Source organism: Mustela putorius, unplaced genomic scaffold, assembly GCF_011764305.1.
Source record: "Mustela putorius furo isolate JIRA1106 unplaced genomic scaffold, ASM1176430v1.1 tig00003834_pilon_pilon_pilon, whole genome shotgun sequence".
NCBI classification, from domain to species: Eukaryota; Metazoa; Chordata; class Mammalia; order Carnivora; family Mustelidae; genus Mustela; species Mustela putorius.
The window spans coordinates 122,893,780-122,916,895 of record NW_025421987.1 but is presented as its reverse complement, the minus strand read 5'-3'; the positions used below and the strand labels follow the sequence as shown (position 1 = coordinate 122,916,895).

The 23,116-nt window shown below is 43.2% G+C and overlaps 1 protein-coding gene across 1 annotated transcript in view; it reads right to left on the bottom strand.

Moving 5' to 3' along the window:
* The window catches only part of LOC106005973 (serine/arginine repetitive matrix protein 1), a 532,002-nt gene extending 509,506 nt beyond the window's left edge, over positions 1-22,496 (bottom strand). The window contains exons 1-3 of the mRNA XM_045088141.1: positions 22,279-22,496; positions 13,757-14,424; positions 12,961-13,205 (exon numbers count right to left, since the gene is read on the bottom strand). Of these exons, the coding sequence (XP_044944076.1) occupies positions 12,961-13,205; positions 13,757-14,424; positions 22,279-22,496 (1,131 nt within the window). The remainder of the gene's footprint in view (positions 1-12,960; positions 13,206-13,756; positions 14,425-22,278) is intronic.
* Between the last annotated feature and the right edge of the window lie 620 nt (positions 22,497-23,116).

Genomic DNA, 23,116 nt, shown 5'->3' with positions numbered 1-23,116 from the left:
GACTGGTTTCAGAGCATCTCAGAGGGATTTCAGTCAAAAACGGCTGTGGCAGGCCTGGAGAGCTGAAGTCAGTGCATGACATGGCTACACAACAGAATTTTCTGCAATGATAGAAATGTTCTAGATAGGTACTGCCCAATGGGGGAGACTTTCAACTTTGAGCTTTAAAGCATTTTTAAGTGTGGCTAATACAAATGAAGAATTTAATTTTTAATTTTATTTCATTTAAATTCCATTTGTCTTTAAATTGCCACATGTGTCTACCGACTACCAGATTAGAGAATGCAAGTCTGGAAGCTGGTGGTGGGGCAGGGAAGGGGGAGAGGGGTGCTGCCAAGGACTGATTGCCTTGTCCAGGCAAGTGAGAAAGCACTGCCAGGAAAACCACAAGCCCAAGGCAAGGAGATCCCCACAGCTTCCAGGCCACCTCCAACTGAAGATGAGAACCTGTTTCCAAGGCTAAGGCTGAACTCATTAGGAAAGCGGGCTGTGATGAACAAGAGACATCTGCCATGAACACAGGAAGGGGAGCTGGTGGCTCATTTGTGATTTCATAATGCCAATAGGGTGAGAACTTAAAGTCTAGCAGAAGTTGAGGGAAGCAGAGGAGGAAGCCAGGTTCTGAGGCCAGCAGATAGATGGCTACTCCAGAAAACAGACTGGTTCACAGTTATTTCTTCACTGCCCTAAATGGATGCTCTTGTATAAATATGGTCAAGCAGGGATGCTAAATATACGCTTGTAGCCAGGCAGCCATGGGGCCACTGATGTCATATTATATATTTAGCTGTTTATTTATCTATTGTATTTATTTAGGTATTTACTTGTTTGGTATCTGTCTCTCCCCCTAGAATGTGAGCTGCATAACAAGAGGGACCATTCTGGGCCAGAAAGTAGGTATTAAATAAAAGATGGTCAAAATGAGTATTCAACCATGTTCATCATAAATATATTTGCAGGTGTCCCCCATGCAATGTACTGTGCTGGCATGGAGGGGGGTTGGGGAGAATAGCTGTGAAAAAGACAAACCTGGTTCCTAGCCTCATGGCTTATATTAAATAGCCAATTAAGAATTAAGAATATATGACACCATACTGGCAATACCATATTGACTTATGCAGTAGGCAGGGAAATGTGCAAATAAGGAAAAGCTTCCTTGGGCATTAAACTGAATTTTTTAAGGCTGAGTTGGGATTAACTGGGTGACGGGGAAGTGAAGGGGGTGTGGGGAGAACATTCCAAGCAAAGTAAATGGGCTTGGGCAAAGGATACAGGTAGGACAGGATAAACTCCAAAAGCTTAAAAAATAAACAAATGGAAACAAAAACTACTGTCTTTATCAGTAGTTTTAACTGGATGTTATATGGAACTGATAAATACTGAAACCAATAGGGCAAGCAAGGCAGAGGGGTAGGACAACAAGCTGTCTGAGTCGGTTCGTGTTGTTTCCAGAGTACCACAGCCCAAATTCAGCCCACTGGACCTCCCAGATACCTGAATCCATCCAATACCATCTGAGGACATCCTTCCCAGGAATGACCACAATCCTATGGACCCCAAGTTCCAACACTTTTAACTTTAATGAGATACTTTTCTATTCAATTTCTTAAGTAGGGTCATAGAAAACCACTGGGAGAAAAACTCATTTACCTGGCTAAAGGGAGACTTACACACACACACACACACACACACACACTGAGACATGTGTAAGAGTCTACAAAAGCCTTTGTTCATATACTACTGAATTTGTTTCTAGTCTAGACAACTCTTAGAAAAGTAAAAATATTATCCCCATTTCAGTTGACAACCCAGAGGTTCAAAGAAAATGTAACTTGTTCAAGAGTTCAGCTAGAAGGGACAGAACCAGAATTCAAAGTCACAGCACCCCAATGTTCCTAGCAGCAGAATATAAGAAACAGTGCAGAGGATCATAGGTGATGGGAGGGAAGAGTGAAGGGGAAGAATTCAGAGAGGAAGACAAACCATGAGAGACAAGGAAACAAAGGGAGGGTTGCTAGAGGGTTGGTGGTGGGGGAATGGGGGAATGGGTGATGGGCATTAAGGAAGGCACGTGATGTGATGAGCACTGAATGTTATATGGAACTGATAAATTACTGAACACTACATCTGATACTAATCATGTACTACTATATACTGGATAACTGAATTTTTTTTAAAAAGTCACAAGTCTCATTATCTTCCCTACAAGAGCAGTTTCTTTCCAACTGAGGGCCTCATGAAAAAGACGGAGTCTGATCCTTAGTGACACCAATCCCTCCAAGCATGGAATTTTTTGACTTTTTTAAGTTTTTATTTAAATTTCGGTTAACATACAGTATGATATTAGTTTCAGGTGTACAACATAATGATCCAGCACTCCCATACAACACCCGGGGCTCATCACAAAAAGCGCACTCTTGAATTCCCATCCCCTGTTTAACACATCCCCCCACCTACCTGCCCCCACCCCTCTGGTAACCATCAGTTTCTTCTCTATAGTCAAGAGTCTGTGTCTTGGTTTGCCTCTCTCTTTCTGCCTTTGCTCACTTGTTTTGTTTCTTAAATTCCACATATGAGTGAAATCAGACTGTATTTATCTTTCTCTGACTGACTTATTTCACTTAGCATAATACTCTCTAGCTCCAGGGCAGCTGTGACTCAGTCAGTTAAGCATCCAACTCTTGATTTACGCTCAAATCAGGATCTCAGGGTCCTGGGATCAAGCTCCATACTCTGTAGGAAGTCTGCTTGAGGCTTCCCTCCCTCCCTCTACCCCTCTCCCCACTCTCGTGGGCAAGTGTGCGCTCTCGCTCTCTCAGATAAATAAATCTTTAAAAATGAGCCCCATCCAGGTTGTTGTGAATAGTAAGATTTCATTCTCTTCATGGCTGAGTAATGTTCCATTGTATATTTACCACATCTTCTTTATCCGTTTGTCAATCAGTGGACTCCTGGGGCTCTTTCCGTAATTTGGCTGTTGCAGGTAATGCTACTATAAATATCAGGGTGCATGTATCCCTTTGAATTAGCATTTCTGTATTCCTCAGGTAAATAACTAGTAGTGAGATTGCTGGATAGTAAGAGAGTTCTGTTTTTAACTGTTTGAGGAAACTCCATACTGTTTTCCACAGTGGCTGTACCAGTTTGCGTTCCCACCAGCAATGCAAGAGGGTTCCCCTTTCTCCTCATCCTTGTCAACACTTGTCATTTCTTGTGTTTTTGACTTGAGCCATTCTGACAGGTGTGAGGTGATGTCTCATTGCAGTTCTGATTTGCATTTTCCTGATGATCAGTGATGTTGAGCATCCTTTCATGTGTCTGTTGGCCATGTGAATGTCTTCTTTGGGAAAATGTCTATTCATGTCTTCTGGTCATTTTTTAATTGGATTATTCATTTTGGGGATGTTGAGTTTTATAAGTTCTTTATATACTGTGGATACTAACCCTTTACTGGCTATGTCATTTGCAAATATCTTCTCCTATTTCACAGGTTACCCTTTAGGTTTGTTGATTGGTTCCTTTGCTGTGGAGAAGCTTTTTATTTCCATGTAGACTCAGTAGTTTATTTTTTACTTTTGTTTCCCTTGCCTCAAGAGACCTATCTAGAAAGAAGTTGCTATGGCAGATGTGAAAGAAGTTACTGCCCGTGCTCTCCTGTAGGATTTTTCAAACTTGTAATTTATTTTTATCTATCTATTTATTTATTTATTTTTAAGAAAGAAAGCATGAGCAGCGGTTGTAGGGAGGGAGGAGAGACAGAGGGAAAGGGAGAGAGAAAATCTTAAGCAGGCTCCAGGCCCAGCAGAGCCCAAGAAAGGGCTCAATCTCACAACCCTGAGATGGAGACCTGAGCTGAAATCAAGAGTCGGATGCTTAACCAACAGAGGCAACCAGGTGCCCCTCAACCACGCAATTTTTAAAAAATTATTTATTGAGGTGATTCTCATCCTATCAGTGAAGGCCCTCCCCTAAAGAGCCTTCTCCAGCCAGGGAGACCTCATCAACTTTCTAAAACACATTTATTTCATGGTTGGAAGCTATAAGGAGCTGCTTTAGAAAGTTCTACAGCTACTTATTCAGAAAAGTAATGATACTTGTCCAATTCAAATTCAGAATCTTGTTTTGAACTATTTTTTAAGTCAATTTGGAGAACCTGGAATCAATCACAGGGCCTCATTAGTTCTGAGATACAATGAGTCATTTTCAGACTCATGGATCAAATGCCCTAAAGCACTTTCAACTGTGTCAGCTCTCATATCCTGAGAGTCTGCAATGATCCACGCACTTACATGTGTCCTCTAACCAGGGTGACCAACTATCCTGGTTTACCTGGGACCCCGAGTTTCCTGGGACAGAATGAGCTGGCTGCTCTAAGGCAACTCAATCCTCGTAATACTCAGGTGCAGTAAGGGGGACTTATCCATCACCATAACTGATAACAAAATTCAAACCAGTGCTCCCGGTGGTTTGCCTGAAGTCCTCAGAGCCTGCAGGATCAAACTGGGTTTGAACTGAGATCTGATTCCCAGGGGTTAGGCCTGCCCTAGCCCTCTAAGAAAACCAAAGCACCACAATTTAGCTGAGAGAGACGGACATCCTTGGGTACTAAACTGTAAATGAATACCTCAAACCTTCCACTTCTCTTGAGAATTCTCACCTTTCAACCTTCTGAAGTGGAGAAGATCTTTTCAGGACTAAAATAAAACTGGGAGCACTCTTTTGCCTTAAGCTCAGTGTCCTGATTTGCATATCAATGCCAGCAGTGTTATTTTACCTAAGGCCTGCTTTTAAAACACCTGGAGCAGAGAAAGCAGTCTGGGCCGGGAAACTAACCAGTAAATTGTGGAGACCAGGCCACACCAGGACTTCATCAGGTGCGGAGTCACACCTGATGAAGTGGAAAGAGTAGGAGTCTGACGGCCTTAAATTTAAATTCTTCCTCTGCCATATACCAGCTGTGAGACCTCAGGGCCAATAATAAGTTATTTGGCAGGCTTACCATTGAGCATAAAATGAGATCACCCAATGTGAATCTACCTTACTCCATGACTGGCACATGAAAAACACCCTGTAAATGTTAGTTCGCCAAGAAAAGAAATTCAAAATGACCCTTCTTTGTAATCGTCTCAAACTTCCATCAGGTTTCTGAAACCTAGACCTATGTGAAAATATTAGGTTGTATCAATAAGAAAACAAATAACTCAATTTGTTAAAAAAAAAAAAAAAAGCCAAAGATTTGAACAGAATTTTCTTTTTTTTTTTTTAAGATTTTATTTATTTATTTGACAGAGAGATATCACAAGCAGATGGAGAGGCAGGCAGAGAGAGAGAGAGAGAGAAGCAGGCTCCCCGCTGAGCAAGAGCCCGATATGGGACTCGATCCCAGGACCCTGAGATCATGACCTGAGCCAAAGACAGCGGCTTAACCCACTGAGCCACCCAGGTGCCCTGAACAGAATTTTCACCAGAGAAAAATACAGATGGCAAACAGGCACATAAAAGGATGTTCAACATCATTAGTTAATAGGGAAATACAAATCGAAGCCATAACAAGATATTACATACCTACTGGAATGAATAAAATTAAAAATATTGACTATACCAAGTGTTGACAATGTTGTGGAGCAAATGGAATTCTCAGGCATTGATGGTGAGAAAGCAAGCTTGATCAGTACATTTGGAACAGCTATATGTGAAAACAGACTGGTAGTTTCTTATAAAGTTAAATACAACCCAGCAGTCCCATTCCTAGGGATTTACCCAAAACAAATAAAAATGTCTCTCCACAAAAGAAAAAAAAAAATGTTTCTTAATAAAAGCCAAAAATCTATAAACCACCCAAATGTCCATCAACAAATGAATGGATAAACAATATGTGGTATGAAATATTACTCAGTTAAAAAAAGAAAGAAAGACACCTACTGATAAAAACATCAAAATGAGTAAATACCAAATACATTTTGTCCAGGAAAATAAGTCAAATGCAGAAGACTAAATACTATTTGACTCCATTTATATGAAATTTTGGAAAAGGCTGGGGACAGAGTGAGGGAACTGTCTGCAGAGGGATGAGAAAGAAGTCTTTGGAGGTGAAGGAAACCTTCCACATCCTGTTTGGGGTGGCAGCTACACGGGTATTAGCAATTGTCAAAACTCACTTAACTGTACACTTGAAAAGGGTGAATTTTACTACATGTAAATTATGCCAGGAAACCTCACTTCAAAGAGAAAAATAGATGATAAAATAGAAAGGGTCTAACCTGGGGAGGAGGGCTTGCAATCCTGCAAAACAGGTGGCATGGGAAGTGTGGCAGGACAGACAGGGCAAACCCTGTCCCTGGTATTGTGAATGGAACTTGACCTTTGGTTATTGGGAAAGCAAACCAAGAAAGGGGAGTCGTTTATTAGTTAATGTCTCTATATTGCCCAGTCTCTTTTCATTTAGCTACTTCTAATGCTTGTTAGGTCAACACTTCACTTTAAAAAAAGAAAAAAGAAAAGTTTTAAGTTTCCCCACTTACAAAGAACTTGGCTTGTGGTCTCATTTCTCCGATGGCCCTCCCAACATCCTACAGCATCACGATCTGTGTATCTGTGTCTCTGCCATGAAACTGTGGCTTTCTCTTTTCAAGTTTGTGATCGCAGCATCTGGAGGTGTATAAGGAGTGTGGACTGACTCTTCAAGGCAGCATTCAATATAAACACTACTGATAAGGGCCCACTTTGTGCCAGGCATGGTGCCAAAAGAGTGTGTGCTCAGGAATGAACAGCTCACCCCCAGCCTATACCATCTAAAAATAAGGAACCCACTGTCCAAGGTACCTTCTCCTGCAGGACTCCCTCTGTAGGATGTAAAGTCCAAATATAAGCACAGAAATGTATTGACATGTAGATTCAAAAGTCAAAGAAAATACTTTAGAGCTTTGAACAGGAAACCAACTTGCTTTAGTTCAGGGCAGACAAAAAAAAAAATGTAAATGTATTTCATTCCAATGGGCATGAGTTCCATGGAAGATCTATATTTTAAAACATCAGAGCCCAATCACATTCATCCTGAGATTATCTGTTCAGCAGATGTGAAACGTATCACTGATTTCATTTCGTAAGTGGAAAAACTAGCCTGTACATAAGCCACAGAAGACTTAATTTTCCACTGTATTCTTTCTTTTCAAATGTTAGGAAATTAACACTAAAAAAATATTTCAGGTTCTTTAAGTGTATTTGTCTGTCTGTAGCTGTCTGGTTCTTGCCTTCTCTCTTTGCCTCTACATCTCTCTGTTGTTTTTGTTTTTTCTTTTTTCTTTTTCTTTTCTCTCCCTTCCCTTCTGCTTCCCTCTCTGTCTCCTGTCCTGCTCTCCTCCCATTTCCTCCTCTCCCTCCCTAGAAGAGTTATACCAGTTATTTTGCCCCCTGATATACACTCCCCTTGATCTGGTAACAGCACCTTGATTTTCCTCCCCAGGGACTATACCCCTTCCAAAGAATACAATTTGTAAGACCCTTCAACCTAATGCTTGCTCTTCCTTGACCAAGAGGCAGATATCTGATCCAAGCAAGATCCATTAGATAACCTTGCCCTGGACTTTGGCTCTTGAGTAGTGACAGAAAGGCAAAAAGATGGCTGGAATTTATTCTTCTCGTGTCAGTGCCTTTGAGAGACCTTTCCTCACTTTCTACAACTTAGATCTTGTGAGATCTCCTGGCTGCAGTGTTTCTCAAAACCAGTTTTATCATTTCTCCCTTGATTCTGCAATTACCTTACAACCTTACAATAAAATACCCTTTTGCTCAAATTAAAGTCAGTTTCTATCTCTTGCAAACAAAGAGCCCTAAAAGATACAACTTTTTAGTTCAATCATTTCTTTTTAAGTCTTAAAATGTGCCACCCACTTCTCCCAAAAAGCCATAAATGTCATCTGTAAAAGCAGGCTATGCATTTGCTTTATTATTTTATTATTTATTCTATTATTTTATTTTTGCATGTACCCCTGGGTCTTGGGCTAGGATGCAGGGGTCTTCTATCCTGGTCTTCCTTGGCTTTCCTGGTGAGAGAGGTCTGTTGACAAGTCAAGATAAAGAGTAACTCTTTCCTAATCTCCTGCCCACCAGGAAAAGACATCAAGGCCCACAGGACAAAATCAGGTCAATGAGTACCAGCTTGGCTTGATTGTCTGTACCACTTGCAGCCACACAACCCTCTGGGGAACTAGAAATTCTAGGTGAACTTGGAGTCCCAACTCCTTCTCCTTTTCAGAACCTTGGATCACAAAGGTAATAATAATGATTACAATTATTAACAATTACTGAGCAGTCAGTACCTATGAAGCACTGAATAACAAATCATATACAGTTTATCTCTGTTAAGCTATATAATAACTGTTATTCCTATTTTACAGATAAAAATACTGAGACGTGGAAAGGTCAGGATCTTACTGAGATTAAGAGCCAGTGAAAGACAGAGCCAAGAGCAAATGCAGGTCTTTCTGATTTCACTCTTAATCAGAAAGCCAATACTCTTCATCACCATGACATCGTGCCAAATATGGGCAAGTTTCTGCTTCTGTGCTGGAAATCAGAGTTCACCTGGCTAATACAAATACAAACATGAAAGGGCTTCCATTATTTTTCATGCCAGCAACAAACACCCAAGGGGTTAGGCATCAAAGTGAACTGTCTTGATTTTATCAATTGCCTTTTCTCCTCTACTTGCCACTCGAGACTTTGCTGTCCTCTGTGTACTGACAAACCCTTTCTTACCTGGCACAGGAATGTTTTTCAGGATAAAATAAAAAAGAAGACTATCACTCGCCATAAGTTAACAGCACTCAAGAGCTTTGCCAAAGTTGTAACTCCCATAGGGCTCACTGTAGCAGGTTGTAGAGCTCTGGGGACCTCAACCTTTGTACTTTGCAAGCTGCTCCTACTCACCAGAAAAAAAGGGGGGAAGAGTTAACCCCAATCAAATTGGGCTCTTAAATACTCTCTCAAAGATCTCTCAAGTATAAACAAAGTCTTAAACCCTAGAAGGATAAAATGAAAATCATCAAGATGTTCGCAAATTCATTCAACAAATGTTGACTGGACAAGTTGAGCTAATAGTACTGTGCCAAAGTTAATTTCTTCATTGGACTATACACAGCAGCATAATTAAGAAGGATATTAACATTAGAGGAAGCTAGGTAAAGGGTATATGGGAACTCTCTGTCTTTTGTTTGAAACTCTTCTATAAATATGAAGCTATTTCAAAATTAAAGGCTTTAAAAAAATGTACCGACAGGCTGGGTAAGGGATTCCCTACAGCAACCTTCATAAGACTGCCAATTTAGGACAGCATGACTGTTGAAATGAGAATAATCATGTCCATCAGTGAAATATCACTGTAGGAACAGCACAGAGTCTCTCTAATTCTAAACCACAAGAACATATTTTGCAAACCAAGGCTTTAAGGAAAACTGAGCAAAGAAGTGAGCTTGGTCATGATAACTCACATCCAGGCCATAAACATGTACTTCACAGTAAATGGTAGATGGTTGTGTGGTGTGTGTGTGTGTGTGTGTGTGTGTGTGTGTGTGTGTTGAGGGGGCAGAGAGAAAGAGAGGGGAAGAAAAGGGGAGAATACATGAATGAGATGAAGCTAAAGCAGAACAGAAAGAATCATTTACATCACTCATCTGGGATCAGAAGTCGTCACACATTTGTATAAGTAACTAGATATCACAGATGGAGTGAGTTCCTAGATGAGTTCCTAGTCCTCAACAGAAGGACTTTAACTTTTCCAAAGAAAGTTTCAGAAATACCTATCCAAGAGTTATTCAGCATTAGCAACACATTTCAGAAATGTCTTGAATAGCCCTAGGAAATGGAATATCTAAGGCCTAATGCAAGAAAGTTTTGAGGATGATCAAATGGGTGGGGGGTGGGGAGCTCTTTCAAGGACAGGAAGGTCTCTTACTTAAGGACATAACCATGCATCTGCAAGACCAGAAGGAAAGAGTTCTGTCCAGTTTAGAGAAACTCTTCTCTGATACAAGGAAGAAGTGCTTGAGATAATGGGTGAGGAAATACCCCCCAAAGAGGGGGACCAACTTGTCTTTGGATGTCATTGCAAGAAGAGGTAACTGGTTTTTGTAAAGGTTTAATATAAACCTGCCTCAAAGCAGAGAGGGGAGGCATAAATGGTTGATTTAGGTTCTACGCCAATTCACCAAATCAAAGCACACGTAGCATGTATCTGCTTTAACAGACAGGAATCAGGCATTGTTATTCTAGGAACAGAAAGTGCCAGTCACATCATGAAACTCTGGTGTAAAAAATCCTTTGACTGATCCAGTTTTCTAACCTTTCCTCCCATTTCAGAGACTTTCTGAGGATGTACAACCGTGCACCTGCAATTCAGGAGACAAGTTGATCTGGCACTGAGCTCTGATTTCTTTTCCAGTAAGACAACTGGGGTAATTTCATGAGAAAATAAATCATGGCCCCCATAGCAGAATCTGAAAAAAAAAAAAAAATGCCATTACTCCCCAGACACTTTATTTTGTGGGGAGGGGAGTTTTATTCACTGATATCCTATTTATAGTACCTTTGCTCTGAGGAAGATTTAAGATAAATAATAGAGCACTCAAAACTCATATTGCTTTAGTTTCATGAATGAAAAAGAAATTCAATTGTTCATTGCATTACATTTGTACATTATTGTATTTAAATCCTATCATGAAAATAGCCCCACTTCACCCCAAAGAACTTAGTAAAACCACACTCCACTTTATCCCACTTTGTCTTCCATTTATATTTTAGTACAATAATTTGGTCAGACACCCAAAGGCCTCCCACTAATGAAAGCAGGATTTGCTAAGAAAGATCAATTTATAACCTGCCTTCGTACCCATGAAAGACAAAAAGAGTTATTAAAGTCTGAAACACAGCAACGGGCCTCAAACTCAGAAGAGCCATAGGGAGAGTACCAGAAGGAAACGAAGGGTTAACACAGCTGATTTCTGGCTTAAGAGAAGGATGCAACATGATTTTTTAAAGCAAGCACCTGGAGGGAAAAAAGTAATATTTTGTTTCCACCTCAAGAAATTGCAGACAAACGTAAAGCAAATCACATCAGTGGAATACTCAATTATCTGAACATGCTAATTAACGATATGTAATCAACCCGCTTTCAGGCCTTTCTTCACCTGCTGTAATTTCGTAGTGCATTGCCTTCCTTATTTCTCACAACCGGTAGAACATTAGACAGTCTGCATGGTGCATCAAAGAGAAACAAATAAGCACAGATTTTTGCTGATGGCAGGAATTTCTCATGCTCAGGGCATATGAACCAACAATATGGAAACGGCAGCACTGGCTGAATATTTTAATTATTCCCCACACCTATTCTGCAAAAGACACTTAAAGTTCGATTAGGTAATATGATACTCAGTAACCGTTATTTCATAAAACTGAGCACACACAGTCATTTAAAATAGTAAATATGCAGTCATGACAGAATTAAATATTCATGAAATCAAGAGCAACCGGAAAGCTGAGGATATTATAATATTAAAATTCATCATAGTTTTTACAATGTAAATCTTGTATGCATCCGTCAGGCACCCCGGTTCCGTCTAGTGGATGTTCAAATTCCAGTTCCATGGTAGACTGCCATTTAAATTACAATATTGATTTGGGTAGATAAACAACAATGTCAATCCTTACCGCAGTTTCAAAATGCAAAACAATTTTGAACATTTGCAAATACCAACTTGTTAAGCGAGTTCGTCTTCAAATACAGAACAGCAACACTCAACGTGATCCCAACATGGGTCAGATATTTGTTTAATCCCCTAGGACCTTCCAGAAGGTCCAACAGAAACCAAGGCACTCTCCTAGAAGGAGGACTCATGACAAGCAATTCTCCTCTAACCAGGCAAAGCGGCTATTTTTCCTGCACATTTCCTTAAGGGTTCAAAAGTGAGAAAGTATATTGACCGACCCTCCTTGGGCTCGCGTATCCTGATTTGTTGCACCAACTTTTTTCCCAACATGAGCAGTCAGTTTCAAAACGTATTGACAAACGCATGTGTACACTTTACACAGATACGACTAAATAACGCTAGCTTCCACAAAACGGAACTCCAAGCGTGAATGGGAGAAGACTATGCTCAGAGACCAAGCTGTAATAAATACACTCTGGTGATATTACCAAGGCAAGTATTTTTTGTGCCATTCCCTTTACTTTGCAATTTTCTCAACAGAAGAAACATCAGCACCAGAGAATGATGGCATTTGAGCAATTTTATACTGGAATCCAATTACCTGAAGAACTCCCCTCTCCACAGTAAGAAGTAGCTATCCCCTGGTCTACAATGACACAGCAGGGCAGCAAAAGATTACCAGGGCTCCTCTGCTGCCAGGCACCTGGTCCCGGCCCTCCTAGCTAGGAGGGCGCCAGCTGAGGAGGAGAACCTGGAGTTGAGAGCTGGGTTCGGCAGCGCTCTCCATTCTGCAAATGAGCCAAACTTTGCTCCCATTGTTGCCATCTTAAGGTTGATGTCACCTCCCTCCAAGGAGTCTTGGAAGCCACTTGGCAGCTCCCGAAGGCACGCTTCCCCTTGACCTACATCATCTAAATAAGCCTTGGTTATACTGTGTGGGCAAGCAAAGGTCTCTCCACACGGCTCTCCGGAGGTGCCGTGCTCTACCCCGGGCATCACACCGCATGTACCAGACTTTTCTCGGCACACACCTCTGAATACGGAAACCAGGACAGACTCCCGCACACGCCTTCCAGTTCGGAAAGTCACTCTCTCCCATCGACTCCCCTCAACCGCACGCCTTCCCCACATCTGCAACCCCCACCACCACACAAACGAGGGGAGGGGGTGGGGGAGCGGAGGGGTTAAAGTGACAGCCACTACTAGAGATCCTCGGTTTTGGTCGAAAGGTGTCACAGCTCCAGCACTGTGGACCTACCTTGCTCTCTCCTTTCTCCCTGCTGGGTCTCGCCTCGGGATCGTCGCTGTCCTCCGCTCCTGCACTCTCACCGCCGGGCACTTCATCCTGAGCCAGCGGCTGCTGCTGCGGCTGCGGCTGGGGCTGGGGCTGGGGCTGGGGCGGCTGTGGCGGCGCCTGGCAGGCTCCGCCAGCCCCCTGGGAGCGGGGGATGGGCTCCGGGCGCGGAGAAACTCCCTCAACATCCATCTCCATCTTCCCATTCACTGGAGGGCAAGACAAAAGCGGAGCGGGGACTTGGCAGCGGCGCCCGGCGGCTCCTCAGCTGCCCGTGGCACGCATGGCTCGCCGAGGAGGGGCCGCCTCCCGCGCGCCCTCCCTCCTGCCGCCCTTCGCCCGCGCTCCCCGCAGCTCCGCTCGCCCGCTCGGCTCGGGCGCTGGCGGCGTCTGGGCCGGGGCGCGCGGGGAGCGGGGGGCCGCGTGTCCTTGGAGCGGTGGCCTTCGGGCGCCCCCGGCAGCCCCGCTAAGCAGAGCGCATCCCGGCGGCGGCGGCGGCGGCGGCGGCGGTGGCGGCGGCGACGCCTCCCAGCCGCGCGCCCAGCCCCGGGGCCGCCCGGGGACTTGCTCTCCAGCCGGGCCTCCAGATTCGCGGTGCTTTCCAGCCTCTCCTAGGGCCCCTCGGCGTCTCCCCTCCCCTCCAACCTTCGGAACAAAGTTACTGGAAGAACGGCCGGGCGATACGGACAAGGACTAGGGGCTGCCAGGTGCGAGTGAAGCCCTACCATCCCCGCCCGCTGACCAAGCGCCGACCCCTCACCTTTGCCCTCGCCCCGGCGCCGAGGAGCCGAGGAAAGGAGGGGTTTCCGACCTGCGCCAGGTGGTGGCGGGGAGGACCGGCGGGAGGGGGAGCATGCGGAAGGCTGGGGGCCGGTGCGCCCACCCCTGAGCCCCCGCGCCCCCCACCTCCGCACGGGCCCGGCCCCCCGCCCCGCCCCGCCCCCCGCGCCGAGCGTGTCTCCGGGGTCAGCCCTCCGGAGCGTGCGTGAGTGGGTCCCCGGGCTCCCGCTCCTCGGTCTGCTCCGCCGCCGCCGGCTCCGCGCCACACAGCCCCGCGCTAGAGAACTGGAGTGAAGAAGCTGCGGAGCCGGCGGCCAGCTCCGGGCAGGAAATCGACCTACCCTCGCCTCCGGCCCGATCGCGGGCGGGAACCGGGAAGGGGTGGGGCCCCGCGTGGACCGCGAGGACGCGAGGCTCGCAGCGCGCGGGAGTTGGGCGTAAAGGTCGGCCAGAGAGGGTCGATGGGGGAGGTGGAGGGCGAAGCGAGAAGTCGCTGCCAGGCATTGACTGCAGCGTGCCCCGGGGTGGGTGCCAACTGGGCGCCGCCGCTCCCAAGTGGTGAGCTCTCCTGTGCTGGAAGGGCGTCCTCCGCAGGGCAGGTCTCCAGGAGGTTCCGGTGGTGACCCCAGGCGGGGCAACGAGCTGCGTCTGCAAATATAGGTAGATAAAGGTGACAAGGGTAGACTTGGAAATTCTTAAATCGGGGCTCACCGACAGTCAGGTGATCAGCATGACTTCTAAATTTATCACCACTTGGTCCTGGGGAGTAGCTTTCAACTTCGCGGGAACTGCTAACTGCAACTCTGTACGTCCAGGAGGGACCCTTCAGCAGCTATGAAGAGAAATAGCAGGTTATTAAGAACCTGTTTAATATTAAATAGAGCCCATTGTTCTGGGCTTTGAGTTCCATAATGCCCCCAAATGGATCAGCAGATAAATGAACTATTCATGCATTTCTTAGCAGAGGGTGGCCTTTTTTCCATAACATATAATGTATCACAGATAACGCTTACCTAATGAAACTAGAAAATTGCATTGTTCCTGACTGCTTTGCATTAACTTAAGACAACTTTTCCATATAAAGACACTGTCTCAGTAGATGCAATTACACAAGAACACATCATTAGGTCCTATCCTTCAATGCAATCTCTTAATCTCTGACTCTGCGTGTAAATGTGACAGAAATTAATTGCCACTTTAATTTAATCGGTGTAGACAGCCGATCTGGATATTGCAATGTGAACATGCTTTCGCAGAGAAAAAAGTTTGGGAACTGAATTACTCATATGCTTCTCTTCAGAATTTCTAAAAACCAGATTTCAAGCTCATTTTCTAAGTTGGGAACTTATAAAAAATAAAATATGCTTGCATTAGTCTGCAATTCACTGTATGGCATATGACCCTTTATGTTGTAAGACATCAGCCAGAAACATACATTGTAATAAATCAATTCTTGTCGTATTTTTATAACAGTAAATTACATTATGTGTGTAAAGTGCTTAGCAGAGTGCATTAGTGCATAGTGAGCACTCCACAATCATTGCCTGTTAAGCTGAAAATAATAAGATGATAGAAATGCACTGTGAGCACTCATCTGAGGACCTCGATTTCGGAAGAAATTGCCAGTTTAATATTTTTTATATAAGTTATTCTAAAAGATATTTTGTATTTTCGAAGAATGAAACCCCTTCTGAAGACAAAAAAAAAAAAAAAAGTCAGTGTGGTGTTTTATGCAATAAAGTTTTGAATCTGTCAGATTTTCTTTCCCCAGCGTAGAAGTAAAAATTATATGTCAGGTCCAACATGAGCTCAAACAGCTGACTGGTAAGTTATTACTCTTACATGCTTGTCACTTCCAAATGTGTTTGTGAACTTCTTTCAAGTCTTAAATGAAGATTAAATCAAAATAAAGATACAATGCTTTAACTAAATTTGTTCTAAATTTAGCCACATGCTTGTAAAGAGTCCCCCTGTTAAATGCAAATATTTTTCTTTCTCTGCCCTTCTATTTTTTGGGGACACAGATTTTTTTTCTTTTTTGCATCTGTCATAAGTAAATATGGGCTCAGAAAATATATTACATCTCAAAACTGTTGATTGCACCTAATTATGCATGTAAATTGCTACTTCAAGCATGCAGACAGCTTGCAACATTTTGAAAATTTTGCCCTAGTAGTCATCTGAGGTATTTGTGTTACTATTTTGCTTTTGCCTTAAATGACTTCATTTTCCGATTAGCCTCCCGATAATGATGGATCTATGAATAATTTTGACCTTTTGATGTCTCTCTTTTAGATGATTCAAATTAGCAGATCAGCACTTTAAACAAAATCAACCTTCTTATTGTTTATACCAGACCATTTGATGTTTTGAGTCATAGAAAAGAGAGTTTTCAAAAAGGTGTCCTGAAAGAAACATCTAACCCCTTGCTACTGAAAATGTGGTCAATGGCGCTTTAGCATCCCAACACCTGTATTGTTAGAAACACAGTCTCAGGCCCCATTCCAGACTTACTGCATCACAGTCTGCATTTTAACATGATCCCCCAAGGGATTCCTACCACATACAAGTTTGAGAAGCACTGTTCTAATACATCACATAGTTGGCCTTTCAACATCTTAATTATCTTTGGCACTATTCCCCTAAAATATTCTGGGAGAGACTTACTAGGAAAACACAATCACAGAAACTTTTTTTCCGCCTTGGTCAAGGTCCCTCCTTGCCTTCCCTTGCAGGATCTTAGTGCTGCATAATGAGAAGTTATGTAAATTAAGAATGTAAATATGTTGTATATCTGGTAATGGATTAGAAGTATACAATTTTTTCACATCAAAAGGCATTAACCTAAAAAGAGAAGAGCAATTTATCTTGAATAATAAATTTTATGCAAACATGTGGAACTAGTTCCTTTAGCTTTGGTTATTTTTGACCTGCCTGAGACTTGAAAGTCCACAGTTTCCTCTCTGCCTGGATTATTGATACATTCTGTTACCATGAAAGCAGAAACCACCAAGTTTGGGTCTGTGCAATGACTATCTAATAAAGCTTTAGTAATTTGGCATAAAGATGGACTAAACTATATGCCTCAGTATTTTTAGGAACTAACAGAACTTGTTACTTGAAAGAATTTCTCTAAAGTGCATATAGGTAGAGCAATAAACTGTTACTTTGAAAGGCTGTCAAGTACAGTAGTTCTCACCTTTAATGTATATGGTATACCTGGGGAAAGCTGTTGAAAATGCAGGTCATGATTCAGCAGGACAGGATCTAGGCCAGAGAATATGCATTTCTTACAAACTTCTAGGTGAAGCCAGGGCTTTAGGTCCTCAGACCTAACAGAGCTGCTTTATCATCACTAATGATTCTTACATTTTAATCACCGGGAGAGTGATCACTTGGAGATATTTTATATCTATCATGCCCAGACTACCCGCTTCCAGACAAATCTGATCCGAATCTTTGGAGGTGAGAGCTAGGCATCAGTGGTTTTTAAACCTACCCAAGTAGTAATGATATTTAGACAAGATTGGAAATCACTGTAAATCTGTGATTCTCCAAGGATGGTCCCCATTACCAGCAGCAGCCGCACTTGAGGGCCAGATATAAATGATGGCTCTCAGGCTCCACCCCCAACTTACTCAGTATCCACAGTTGAAGACCTACCTACAGGTGATATGGTTGCACATTTAAAGTTTGAGAAGCATAACAGCAACCGGATCACAACTCTTTTATCTCTTGGCTTTTTATTTGGCTTTTTATGGATCTACACCCTTCCTATACATTTGTAGAGAACCTCCTGGATAAAGTTCTGAGAAGAGGAATCCATGAGCATCCTAGCTGCCTTACTATCTCTGTGATTAGTGGCACTGGCTAGCAGAACATTTCTGAAATATTAGAAATGTTCTATATCTGTGCTCTTCAATAAGTAGCCACCAGCCACATGTGGCCAATGAGCATATGAATTATGGCGAATGTGAAAAACTTTTAATTTTATTTCATTTTAATTGATTCAAATTTAAATAACCTCATGTGGTTATTGGCTCCCCTATTGAACAGAGCAGCTCTAGAGTAATCACCCTTCCTGTTGTTCAACCCTTATTCAAATTCCCAGGTTGAACACAGGCCCCTCCTGCTCAGTTTTTGTATGTATTAATCCCTAGTGAATGCATCAGGATGAAAAACATCTGCCTTGCCACCTCATTTACATAATAAGTAACATTATGCTTATTATTTTGAATGAGAGGAGTTTAACTTGAATTAAATGCCACCAAAAGTTGTCAAAACCTTTTTCATAGTATTCATAATTACGTAGCTTTAATTTTACAGCCTTTTCAGACGTCAGCACACATGGGGTGCATTTGGAACTGCCTTAAGAAAAGGAGACAAAAGAGTGCAAATAGATTCTGGGTAGAAGACACATGAAGATACCCCTCCCCCAATATCTTATTGGTGCAAAATGGAAAGTTGCAAAAATTAAGAGTGGATCTCTTTTGAAAATAAATACCAAAACTTGAAGAGTCCTCTCAAAATGGAAGATGAGATACAAAACAAAGGAGGGATCAAGGAGCTGAGGTGACAAAAGAGAGTAAATGAAATTCAAGGTAGAAATGTACTCCACAATTATCCAGAATGTAAATACCTGATCTGTGGAATGGGAGAGGATAGGAGGGAAGGAGGGATGGGCAGAGTACGAAACAAAAATACTCATTATCTGAAGACAGGCACCAGCATCTGAGTCTTCCCTTCTCCAGGATGAGAACAAGCAGCAGCCACTGTTAGTTACCTCAGCCCTGCCTGCTGGCTCTCAAGTACGCTCCAGACATCAACCCCATGAGGTAGGTGCCATCAGGAAAGAGATTATTCAAAGGACATGATTTTAACTGACACATCTCAGAATTAAATTTTTTTTTTTTAAATCCCTACTCGAGAGGGAAGAGGACAGCATTCAAATAAAGTCCACCCTCTGCCTTGAAAAGGTCATGTGGCGTTTCCAAGCTGCATTAACCACAACCTATCTTATAAAAGGAGGCTAACACTAGGAAAATATTTCATCATCGTTATATTCATATTTCATCAGGGTCTCTGCCTTGCCCAGCTGCTGATTTGGTACTGTATGTTACAAGATTATGCCCACAAAGAAATGTGTAGCTAAGGGCAACAGCCTCACTTCTGAGGACGGTCACTTCATAGCAACTGAAACCAATAAATAGACTGCCGTTGTTGTCCTCAGAAAAGAAACTCCGAGGGACTTCAGACAATATGATTTCAGGAGGTTGGCCGCCAACTCAGAGGCCATTCAAAACTCATTTTGACTCTCACGCAGGAGTCTTCAGATCCCCTCAACCAGACTCCTTTTCTGCAGAAAGTGAGGGCAAGTTTCTTTATAATCCACATCAATCTACCTCAGAAAGGAGGAGGCGGAGTAACCCTGAAAGCAAAAGAAAATATTTACTTCCTTCCCCCATGGACAACAAAGGCCAAACCCAGTTCTATGTGTATGCGACTTTGCTGATAGCCTACGTGCTGTTAAAATGCAGCTGATTAAAAATTAAACCACATGCTCTAATCATTGTTGTAAGGTAATGTTTGGAGGATTCCTCCACCCTTGTTCAGACATACGCATGTTTCTCGGCTAAAGTTATAGGTGCAGTTTATAGACCTAAGGATTCCAAGGATTCTGAACTTTAATTTCGGGGCCACCTGAAAATATTCCCAAGCATTGCAGCTTTAAGAGCCATCACCTTGTGCTGTGGTGATATTGGAGCCCGTCTGTCTAGTGAGAGCCCTTGTTTGGCTTCTGGTATCTTATATAGAATGCCAGCTTTGCTGAGCTGGTCCTAGACTTGATTAGTGCCAAAATACCACCTTTGTTACCAATAAAGAGCAGCTTAGAGGAGCTAGCTTGCATCTGTAAGCAATTGCTCCTCCTATTTCTGAAAACCACCCCAGCCCCACCCCAGATGGGGGTGGAGACAGATCTACTCAGTGATGGTCTTCCTAGGGCTTTTGCAAGCTTTCCTTATGTGTGCCTTTCAGGCAGCTAGCTTCCAGGAGGTACAAGGAAGAGGCCAGGAAGCTCAGTTCATTCTCCCCAAATTCACTGGGAAGGTAAGAGGTATCTTAAGGGGAGATGCTAGGAGGATCCTGAACACCTACATACAGAAAGAAACATCAGGAGTAGGGAAGAAGTGTTCAGCTCCAAAGAAATTCTGATTCCTTGTCAACCCCAGGTCCCATGTCCCCTATCCTCCTCGCTCCCTGGGGTCTCCTGTCCTGGGTGGCAATTCTGGGAGCCCATGCTGGACAGCTCCATTTCCTGCCTCTTTGATTCACTCCTGTGGTCACCAGCCTACCACCAGCTCTACCAGTCACCCTCCCCTCAGTTATGGGCACTAACTCATTGGGTCTTAGATGTGGTTGGTCAGAATTAATATTCCTCTTACAAAGCTGTCAAGAATTAAACTCCTGACCTGGCTCTCATTAGCATCATGCTAGAATCAACTGAGCAAACCAGACATTTTACAGAGGTGTAAAGCTTGCCGAGGTGCTGCTGTAGCAAGTGCCTTTTATCTTACAAGTGCCTAATAAATATTACATTTTCATAATTTGGCTTTTTACACCAGAAATTATCTTTCATTCCCTTGTGTAGTATATTTTAGAAGACCCACCTAATGTAGTGCCTTACACATGGTGGGACTAAATAAATGTTTGAGAATGAATATTAAAGACCTTTTATGTGACGGCTCAGAAATGATTTTGCATCTCGTCTTGGAAAACAAGAAAAGGCCATTTGGAAACTAGGTTTTCACCATGGACTTCCTGTGGCCACATGTTTATATCAATGACACTGAATAATTGCAGGAAGGTAAAGAACCATAACTTGCTCTGTCTGAGCCTCCATTCCCTTTCTGAATTGAGGGACCTATCATTTGTTTCAGCTCAAAGATCTAAGGGTGGCTCAGTGGGTTAACACTCTGCCTTCGGCTCAGGTCATGATCCCAGGCTCCTGGGATCAGGCCCCGCATCGGGTTCTCTGCTTGCAGGGAGCCTGCTTCCCCCTCTCTGTCTGCCTGCCTCTCTGCCTACTTGTGATCTCTCTCTCTGTCAATAGATAAATGAAATTTTTTTTTTTAAAAAAAAGGATCTAAAAATAGTAGATATTTTTCCTGACCAAAGCAACCAATAATCAAGTGAGAGTGGGACACCCTCTACAATTCGTAACGATATGCTTTCATTTTCATCTATTGAATAGCAGATCCCTTATTTTTGGATATGGCCATTGGTCCCTGGGTCATGATGTCCTTATCTGTACACAGGGATTTTCATTTTGGAAGCAGAGTATAAGCAACATATACAACTATAGTCATAATTAGAAAAGACATTGTGGAAAACTAAGAATCTAAATGTAAATATGGACTAGGAAACAAGCCAGGAGACAGCCATGGATATAATAAATGAGGTCCTGGGGAAACCCCACAGAGTGTGATGATGAGTTGTACCATTCACCTGGATGTATTTTTAGAGCAAAGGACCACTCTTGTGGGGAGATTGAAATTTGAATGGGTGATATATACATTTTTAATAGAAAAGTATTCTCATATTCTTTAAGAATATCATGCACATGCTTTGAAATTAAGGCATAAGTAAATAGCAACTGTTTGCTTCTTCTCACTACTTCCTCAGCAGGCAGGCCTCTGGGCTCTGCTCTTGTTCACAACATTGTGTTGTAAACTGGTCACCGTCCCGCAGCCGAAATCAGTACTCTTCCAGCTTTTGATCTTAGCTGGCCACCTGTCTCATATCTCACTCCAACCTTCTCAACCTTCTCCCTCCCCAGCCTCTGACTATTCCCTACTGTCTTTATGACCCTCCCAGACTCATCTCCAAGTGACCTTCCCTAGTCCACATATATACTCTTTCTTCACAAAACTTCAACTCGCTCATCTTAGAGAAATAGTGCTCGCGTCACCACCAGGGAGATGAAGCCAAGCATTAGACATTTATTGATGGCATCTCTTTAATTATTATAACAGCTCTCTGCAGCAGCCATTACTAATCCTGTTGGATGCACGAGGACACAGAGGTTCTGCCAGTCCAGGAAACAGACCTAAAGCCTGTCTCTGGTAGTAGCAGGATGAGATGTTTGAACCCAGGCCCCTCTGGCTTAAGTGGCATGCTCCTTCACCGCCTATGTATATCAATTATCTGTGGCTGTGTGATAGGCCACCCCAGAACTGAGTGCCTGAAACAATAATAATTATTTACGTTGAGCGCCCGTCTGCCTGGCAGACGGAGCTCAGTAGGCAGGCCACGCCTCTGCTCCATGCTGGAGCTCCGCTGAGGATGGCTCCCTCACAGGGCTGGCAAGCCACGGCTGGCTCTTGTCTGGGAGCTCAGGGCCTCCCCTCCCCTCCACATGGGCTTCCCCTGATTCTATGTGGGCTTCTTCCAGCATGGAAGCTGGGTTCCCAAAGAGAGCCTAATAAAGGGAGGCAGAAGTACAAGGCACTTTTATGACTTGGTCGCGTATAGTCATTTCTGTTATACGGCGGTTGAGGCAGACGCAAAGTCCCACCCACGTTCAAGGGGAGGCGACACAGACTCTGCCTCCTGATGGGGAAAGAGGAAGGTACCAGAAGAGCATGTACAACAAGAGGAAACGCTGTGGCAGCCATCTCCATCTGTGGAGAAAGCAAGCTGCCACAGCTGGGTTCCTCCATTGTAAAGAGGACTTAACAAATCTTGATCTCCAAGCCCTGAAGCCATTTCCCCAGTTCTGATTGTCTATTTGAGTTTTTCAAAAGCCGGATTCACTTTAAATCCAGGCATCATCCCTCTGGTCACCAATGCTGACCAGCTCACCTGCGGCTCTTACTCCTCTTGTCCCCGCAGTCCCACACTCCGTTGCTCTAACCTGTCGGTCCTTCTACATCAGGACATTTAGGCATTCTTGCAAAAATATTTATTGAGCACCTGCTATATAATTGGCCCTACACTGGTTACTGTTAGTTATTAGGGATAAAGATACAGTAGTACCCACACATGCATAAACATGCATAAAAAATTACAAACATACATTCAGTCTTTGCTCTCTAGTAGTTGATAGGTTTTTGCAGAAAGAATAGACAAATCAATAAAAACTTACAACTGTTAGAAGCATTATATTCCAAGCACACCACAGGGTGTGGAGTTTGCAAGGAAAAGGAACTTTGTCCTAGACTTGGGTGAGTCAAGGAAGAAGGCAGTGAGTTTAAAGAATAGTAGGAGCCTGATTCCATCAGAGCCCACACGCTGCAAACAGACATGTATAAATACATTATAAATACATTCCATATCGTAT